At 48.0% G+C, this 8,969-nt stretch overlaps 1 protein-coding gene across 1 annotated transcript; it reads right to left on the bottom strand.

Moving 5' to 3' along the window:
* Window positions 1–3,011: 3,011 nt before the first annotated feature.
* LOC119368941 lies at window positions 3,012–7,946 on the bottom strand. Its single transcript, XM_037634045.1, has one exon. It carries the CDS (start codon window positions 7,944–7,946, stop codon window positions 3,012–3,014), a length of 4,935 nt encoding a protein of 1,644 aa, XP_037489942.1.
* Window positions 7,947–8,969: the final 1,023 nt, after the last annotated feature.

The following is an 8,969-nucleotide window of genomic DNA, read 5'->3' as shown; positions in this document are numbered from 1 at the left end:
ATTCACGCATTTGTAACAAAATGTTTATGTTTTTTAAGCTACATAGTTTAAAAAAATTGTGTAAAAGCGAGTGTTCATAGAACAAAAAATAAAATATAACCCAAATGATAATTACCCGATATCAGGTACGGGCACATGGCAAATCGAACATTTTTGCGACGATTGTAATGGCGCGAGCATGTAAGTTAGTTGACACACACATCAATTTTCTGTCAAAAATAAACTAAAGCACAAAGTTGTCATGCTTGCCAGCTAGAGTTGTCATCCTCGCGTCACCAAACTTGCCATCAGAAACATTCTGGCGTTATCAGATTCCAAAAATAAATACAAGACATAAGGGCGGAGCTCGGTGGTCAAGCGCATGCTTCCTCACCGCTCGCGGATTGGTGGATCCGTGCGGTGTGGTCTTCCCCCGCCATATCCCGTGCGGCGGATCTGGGTTTCGTAGCTGTTGAAGACAGCGGCGTGGTGCGTTGCGGCGGAGCCGTTGGTCCAGGGCGTTACCCCTCCGGGGGCGGTGAGCAGGAACTTCCCGGGTGCCTTGGCGATGCTTTCGTCGATCCTTGGCGTGTGGACGAGCAGAGGCAGCGACGCGTTTCTCTCTCGTTCTGGTCGCCGGCGAAGCTGGAGCTCAGGAGGTTTTCGTTGTAATTTCTTTTATTTCCTGGGCTTTTCTGTAAGAACAATGCATCAATGAAATCGTCTTCTTCTCACAAAAAAAAGGAAAGAAACAAAGTAAAATAAACAAACAGAGAATAAGAAACAAGAAAACAGAAAAAAAAAAAGGAAAACCGTATTCAAGAGGGCAGATGCAAAGTAGTAGCAAAATCGGTTATTGGGCTGGCCCGCTGGCTGGAGCCCCTTAGTAGTCTCTGCGTGATTTCAAAAATATAAAGTAGTCCCTAAAAAAAAGTAGTCTGTGCGGTGTCAGTAGTCAGTAGTCCGTCCTTGGGAACGACGGCGTCGGTGGCGAATCACCGGCGGCAGACGGTGCGAAGGAGTTAGCCGGCGGCGAATTAGGCGGTGGCTCGTCTGTCTAGCGGCGAGCTGGTCTGCGTCTGCCGAGCTTTGGTGCTTATCCTTCCTTCTAACTTCTAAGGCAAGTCCCATGCTCGAGCGCGTTTTATCCTTTTCGAATGCAGATGCAGGGGCGTGCCCCCAAGTTTCATTCATCACGAAAACCGACAAGAAAAGACTCAATCGTGCGCTGACGAAGCTAAGAACTATTCCGCTGAAGAATGCGAGGACGGATTCCTACGCCTTAAGCTGTATCTGATCACGCTCACCAGGTGTTCGACACATTGCCCGTGCCTGGGTCTGCCCTCCATTTGGCCAGGATAATAACTCATACTATGTCTCGTGTGGATGGAGGCATGGGTCCATGGCGATGCTCACGGTTCGATTTGGAATGGAGAACAGCAAGGTCAGGTGTAGGCCGAGGAGACATGCGCACCAGGTCAGGCAGGTCAGGTGGTTCATATTTAAGCAACAGGAAAAATGAATACCACCATAGGAAGAAGGTGCTGCAGGCAGCCACTGAATCATGTTCCGGAATCATCTAGCATTGAGTGTGTTCCCTATGGAAGATCAGCAGGTGCAAGGCAAATACTTATTCAACTATTTCAGTGCTGTTGCCGGTGACAGTCTTGACCAACAGCTCAAGAGCATCCAACAAGGTGGACTCATATGTTAACTGTAGCCCTCGAAGCTCGTTTACGTACATAATTTAAAGCAGAATGGGAAACGCCTACAAACGTGGAATGGAAGAGAGAAGTAAAAAAGGCTACCAGGCGCAGGCGCAGAGGAAAGGAGAGCGGGATACACAACTTCACCATACTCTGTGCTCTGCCGATCTATTTGAGGAGGAAGCTGTTGATTTGGCATGGTACTGAAAAGGGGGAAGCTTGGTGGTGTTCTCTGTTTTACAAAGTAAATGTAGCCTTGTTCCTCGAGAAGAGATTCAGCAGCAAAATTTCCATTACAAAGTAAATGTAGCCTTGTTCCTCGAGAAGAGATTCAGCAGCAAAATTTCCATTACAAAGTAAATGTAGCCTTGTTCCTCGAGAAGAGATTCAGCAGCAAAATTTCCATTGGCAGTGGAGTTCCATCCCTTCTCTAAAACAGTAAAACAAAGTGAAATCTGGATGTGTGGCACTTTTGATGCTGGCCGTAATAATTTCTGAGATTAGAGGAACTGAAGGGGAGTGGAGCCCTCTCCCTCCCAAGAAGATCTAACAAAAATAGCCTTGGTTCAGTAGTTAATTCTGAATGCGTAGGTAGGTACTGCTGCAGTAACCTGGTATCTCTCTATGAACAGCTTTAGGAAATGTCCGCGCACTGAACATAGGTCTGGTCATGTGTGAGCCTGTTACTAAATTCTGTCAAGAGGACCCTACTGAAACTTAGTCTATGAAACTTCTGTTTATTTGGCCAATGACTTTACCGACCTTGCTATTTTGTTTGTCATTAGATCAGTGATGACTTGCATGAAACCATGTGCGGCTTAACTACCGCACTAGCTAAGGAGAAGACGGACAAATATCCGAGAAACCTCTGATCTGCACAAAACTCCGCTTCGAGGGCTATACTTAACTGCTGCTGGTAGCTGTGTTGTTATGTATACATATATTGATGACATACAACCAGTTCACCATTGCAGAACTCAGTCAAAGCACATGATATAGCACACAACAGTATATATTAATAACAAGTCAAATGTGCGTACAAGCATCGCACTTATTACATTGAACCATTTTGTCCAGAGGAAAGCTACACAAATCCAGACCGATGAGCATATGCACAACCATTATGCTCAACCATAATCACAAGCCACACATGCAGGTCAGGACAAGTAACTGGATACACCCACACCACTTAAATCACTCGGCACAAGCAGAACACAAATGCACACTCCAGTAGACAGAAACACACAATGGCAAGCCACATGGGCACACACAAATACATACCATGGCAGGAATTGATGATAAATGGAACAAGTAACGGGAAGGCCTTCAGTTCCTCCAGCACCAATCCTTCGCCTTCCACAATGATGGGCATCTTGCAGGACCACCTTGTTTTTCTTCTTGTTTTTTTGGCTTATCCTTGTGTTTGTACTCAAGCCTATTCTTTAGTTTTTTTATGACATGCTCAACATCATTAGGGACACTGTCACCATTCAACTCCAGCTCCTTTAGTGCAGGAAGTTTGTCGATCCCGGACAGAGAAACAATATTCTCGAATGACCAGACGATCTTCTCAAGATTAGGAAACCCGCCGGTGAAGCTTAACTCGGTGATGTAAGAGGAGCTGACCATAAGAAGGTTGAGCTTTTGGAATTCATCTTTGTTGAAGATAAGCTGACTGCCATTGTAAAACTTCCCGAAGAGCGCTAGGTAGCGCACCTTTCGTTCACGGGCGAGGATTTCCAGATCACCTTGTTCCAGCAATGTATCACGAAGAGTCACCCTGGTTATGTGTTTGGCATTGACAAGTAATGAATGCAATATGCCCTTCTTCTTGATATTGTTCAGTTCGAGCTCCTCCAATTTTTGAAGGTAGCCGACTCCACTGATAGAGACTATGTTGGTGGAGGACAGAACAATCTTCTCAAGGTTACTAGCAGCTCCATCATCAAATGTGATTTCAGACATGTTGTTTCCCTCAACAAGAAAATTGTTGAGATTTTTGAATTCACCCTTGTTGAAAGTGAGCTTGCTCTCATCGTACTTATTGTGTCGAAGCTTGACACAGTGTAAGTTCTCAAGCTTGGCAAGGATCTTCAGATCTTCCTGGCTGAAGGAGGTACCAGTCAGAGTCACCCTGGCAAGTTGATTCCCATTTCCAACCAATATCTTAAGAAGCTGCCCCTTTTGTGTGCTAGTGCTTTCATTTATACTTAGTCTCTCAAGAACATCAGGGCAGTTTTGTTTCAGACTCAGCTCTGATGGAGGGTCCTTGTATATATTTATGTCAAGAGTAATTGACAGATAACGGAGGGACTGGTTTAGGAGGTCACTGATTGCATTAAGCAATGACTTGAGGTCACTCTCCTTGTTGATAGCCACACCGAGCTTCTTCAGCTCATTCAGACCTCCAATATCTTTCAAATCTTGTTCATTCTTCGGCTTGACGTTGGATAATACCTCCACACTCACCATTTTTTCGATCTTCTCAGGGATCTGCACACTGGAGAAGTCAGCAGGACTTGAACCAACATGACCAGCCAATAGACGGTTCCAACGATTCTTCGGCTTGACATTGCACGGTACCTCCACACACTCCATTTTGTTGATCTCAGGCATCTGGACACTGGGGAAGTCACGAGGATTGCTCTGACTTGAATCGACATGCCCAGCCAGGACACGCTTCAGCTTTTGACCAGCCAAGAAACGTTTCAGCTTTTGAAGCAGGACATGTCTTGTTGCAGACGAATGAATCTCGGTGTCCCGGATATCCAATACCTCCAGCTCATGTAGATTGTTGATTGCACTGGGCAGCCTGGTAACACCTGTTCCTCTTAGGCTGAGATACTTGAGCATTAGTATATTCCTGCATATGTGACTCAGGTAGTGCTGGTTCTGCGGGAAGCAATCACAGCCTTCTAGATCTAGCACCTTGAGCTTGGAGAACTGAGATGAATTTTTCAAGAAATTCTCAATTGTTTCAGAGCTGCGGAGACGGACATCACTGAAAATGGAGAAGTGCCGAGCCAAGTGATGGGACAGCCTTGTCTCCAGAATGCGCTGCTTCATGGCGATCTTGGTGATGAATCCATAAACTAGCTTATGCACAGTGCAGCTCTTGACCTTTCCAGTAGCATCAATGCCAGCAGGACAAACAAAGAACCGGGCGATGAGCGTATCAAAACATTTCTGGGCTTCATCCACTGAAGAGGACCAGCGCCAATCTTTGGTGGTTATCAGCCCTTCTGCAACCCATCGTCCTACCAAGGTTGACCGTCTGATGATTTTTCCTCCAGGGAAGATAGCTAGGTACAACAAACAAGACCTGTACTCTTTAGGCAGATCCCTGTAAGAGAACTTGAACATCATACTGGGCAATGATTTTTGTGTGGCACCGGCAGGCAAGGTGCTATTCAACTTGCTCAGCTCTCCACTGCTCCTCTTGGGTTTGGTGTACAATGCATGAGCAAAGATCTTCATGCAGAATTCATGTGGCTCACACTTACACAAGATGTCGCGTAGAACCTGGCGGCTGGGTTGATCATTCATATGCTGGCCTGTATTCTGGAGCACAGTATCAAGGTAGAGGCCAACAAGAGAATATTCTATAGGCTCCAGCTCTTGACAGCCACAATATTGCTTGATGTCCTGTTGAGTGGTCTTTGTCGCCACGATCACAGCACCAGCGATAGGGCACCACCCCAATCCTCGGGGTCTCAAAGTGTTTCTGGTCTCCTCCCATTGGGGTATATACTTGTCATAAACTTTTAGGATGACCAGGATCCTTTGATCATCACCTCTCAAACATTCTTTAATCTTTTGCGCCATCATTTTGATCTTGAGACGGTTCCTAATCTCCGTTATGATTTCGTCCTTCTTCTGCTGTCTGGTTTCATCAAAATCATCTTCCGGGATCACCCCTGGGTTCTTGGCAGATTTTTCTAATTCCCATAACTCGTGCAGCATGTCTTTAACCCCTCTGACCATTTCTTTGATTTCATCATCAACCGATGTGCCAACAAGAGGACTATTGCCAGCGGTGATGGTGGTACTGATCGACCTTGGGGACACCGTTGACAGGATGTCTTCATATTCGGGCCCCTCCAGCTGCTCTGAGCTTGAGCCGCCTTCTATTTTTGATTTAAGCTTCTTGGCTGTTTGCTTGATGATGGCATCATACAATTCTGCTACCATGGATTTGTTCTTTTTCTCCTTTTCTGATTCTGATGCAGCAGCAGTAGTAGTTGACTGGTAGATGAGCAACCAGAGGAGTTGGCCCAAGTTTTTACCCAAGATTTCCTTTTCCAAATCTATTCCGTCCTTGCGCAATTTTTGCCGGTCCGGCAGCTCCTTCATACCATCCTTGAGAGTGCAAATTTTGATGTCATTTATCTTGCTGTCGGCCTTCATTTTATCTATCTGTTGCTTGATATCACGGATTGTGTCCCTTGTGTATTTGTAAGTGCCCCATCTTGTTTTAGGAGGATCTTGTTTTGTGCCTTGCTGCCGCTTGAGCTCAGCCATGATGTAGCAGAGAATCTTGTGGGGTCGTAGTGTTATAAAATCGTAGTGCACCTCGGGGACGTCGACCAAGATGACAACATATCCAGTGTCCTGTACAGCTACCTTATCTTTGTGCATAAGAGCGTTGTTAGCGTCACTGGTCTCCGGTGGCACAGCAGGCATATCTTTGTGTTCAACAGCGCCAGTGCCCTTTGTCTCCGGCGGCACTGCCGTATCTCCGTGCACAAGGGCACCACTGGCGTCCCTGTTCTCTTGTGGCACAGGCTTATCCTCATTCACAAGGGCGCCGGCATCCTTGGTCTCCGGCAGCACCACCGGCGTCCTTGGCCTCCGGTGGCACAATCGCCTTATCTTCATGCACAAGAGCCTCATTGGCTTTCGCCTTATCTTCGTGCGAATAGCGCCGATGTGCTTGGTCTCCGGTGGCACAACCCCCTTATCTTCATCCACAAGAGCATCGGCGTCCTTGATCTCTGGTGGCACGGCCTTGTCTTTATGCGTAAGGGCACCGTCTTCCCTTGTCTCCGATGGCACGGCCTTGTCTTCATGCACAAGGGCGTCGGCATCCTTGATCTCCGGTGGCACCACCATATCTTCATGCACAAGGGCGCCGTTGTCCTTGGTCTCCGGTGGCACAACGGGGCTGGCATCCTTGATCTCCGGTGGCACAACCGGGCTGGCATCCTTGATCTCCGGTGGCATAGCCTTACCTTCACACGCAAGGGCACCGGCATCCTTGGTCTCCGGTGGCATAGCCTTATCTTCACACGCAAGGCCACCGACATTCTTGATCTCTGGTGGCACACCCTTATCTTCATGTGCAAGGGCGCCGACATCCTTAATCTTGGGTGGCACCGCCTTATCTTCACGCCTAAGGGCACCCGCATGCTTCATCTCCGGCGGGACAACCTTATCTTGGATGTCCTCTGCCTTCTCAAAATAGGCTCTTGCTACCTCCAGGGCTTTACTCCCAAGAGCGTGAGCGTTGGCGTTGGCATCCTCGTAATCCGTTACCACAAAGGCGATGGAAGGCAGTAATGGTTTTGATTCGGCTGCCAGTTTCCTTGATCCCGCCACATTCGACTTTATGTGTTTCTCCGCCGCCTCCGCCCTCACTTGCACCACCAATCCGATCCATTGATCTAGCCTCCTTTGAAAGAAGTCTTCCTTGTCCATCCTCATGCTAGTCATGGACAAGGCCACCTTGAGTGGATCAACCCCATCTTGGTCGTTGTCCATATCTGCTTCGTCTTCATGGTCTTGTGGTGCCGGCAACAACAACGGCTCCGTGAGCCCAGCCCCGGAAGATGATGACTCCGTTTTGACCTCAACACCATATCTCATTCGGCGGTTGCCGATGCCCTGTGCCCGGTCCTTGAGCTCCCTCAGCTGGCCGGCAGCGCGATGCTGTGCGAGCAGCTTGCGCACCAGCCAAGGAGCCCACCGGAGGTAGCGGCCAGGGCCTTCCTTGGGCAGGTGGAGCGCTGGGTCCCCGCGGTAGAGGTAGAGGTCGATGCAGTTGTTGCAGTCGTTGGCGAGGATCCGGACCTGGTTCATCCAGGTGCGGACCTGCTCGTCATGCTCGCGGCTGTTCCCAGAAAGGTTCGCCAGGAAGCTGCCCATGCTCTCCATCTCCTCCTGGATGAACTGCACATCGTGCCGGACGCGCCCAAGCCTCAGCGCCTCGTGGCTGATCACGCCCAGCAGCGTCCCCACGGCGCCCGACGCCAGCTCCGCCATGGATAAATCTCTCCGCCGCCGGCGGCGACCTGGTGTGTGTGATGGTGTTTCAAGAGTTTGTTAGGTTTAGCAGAAGCAGGCCAGGCTAGCACCTAGCATGCATTCATGTGTCTGTGGGGTGTGTGGCCTTGCATGCAATGCGATGCACACGTCTATCTGTATGTGTGTGTGCCGTGAGCAGCTAGCAAAAGGATTTGTTCTTCTATTCTACCTGGTACCCACGCCACTTAAGGCAGCTTCTTCTTTTCCTTTCTCTCCATTCTTTACTTCTTTCAGCATGAGCCTTCATGATGAATGTATGAGGGCAGGGGACCTGGGGACCGTGATTTTCCTACTCTTTCAGGGGAAGAGCATCAACCCATTACCCAACTTCTTCTTTTTCTTTGCTGTCATTTCTTTACTTTCCAGCAGGCTGCATGCAGATCCGTCATCACGATTTCTCATTTCATCTTTGATCGATCGGAGTAGTGTAGCAGACGGGATGACATTACACGCGTGCAACGCGCGGTCCTTATAAATCGGTTGCAAGCAGGATGGAGTGCTCAGCATTTTCCACATTCTGATGAATGTTTTGTTTTAAAGTGCAGGTAAGGGTATTTTTATTATCCCCGCGAAAAAAGGGTATTTTTATTAGGGAAGAGAAGCAAACGGGTGAGATATACTTTGAAAATTAGCTCCTCCAAGCAGGAGCAGGCCAGGGTGCATCAGTGCTACCACTACCAAAGTAAAAGTTTCTTTGGTACCCCTTGCAGAAGATGTTTGTGAGATGGGCCACAGTTAAATTGTGCTGAATCGCTGATGAAGTTAGAAAAGAACCCATAGTTCTGCAAGCAAGCAGAATTGGTAAGTTCTCGTGTCATCTTTGGTCTTCTGGAAGGATATGTAATTAATTGACTCATCGTCCCCTGTTACAGTTTTGCTATATATTGTCCTTTTCGTGTGATGAAGTTCTCGACAACTCGAGACTTTCATTTCATTTGAAGCTTGGTCGTTTGGAGGCGGATAGCACTTGATTCTTCCTCC

The sequence above is a fragment of the Triticum dicoccoides genome, chromosome 2B, assembly GCF_002162155.2.
Source record: "Triticum dicoccoides isolate Atlit2015 ecotype Zavitan chromosome 2B, WEW_v2.0, whole genome shotgun sequence".
NCBI lineage: Eukaryota > Viridiplantae > Streptophyta > Magnoliopsida > Poales > Poaceae > Triticum > Triticum dicoccoides.
This window is presented reverse-complemented; position numbering and strand designations above follow the sequence as displayed.

Bases quoted from the DNA above. Each gene is read 5' to 3' on its own strand.
- LOC119368941 (XM_037634045.1), bottom strand. From the start codon at position 7,946: ATGGCGGAGCTGGCGTCGGGCGCCGTGGGGACGCTGCTGGGCGTGATC.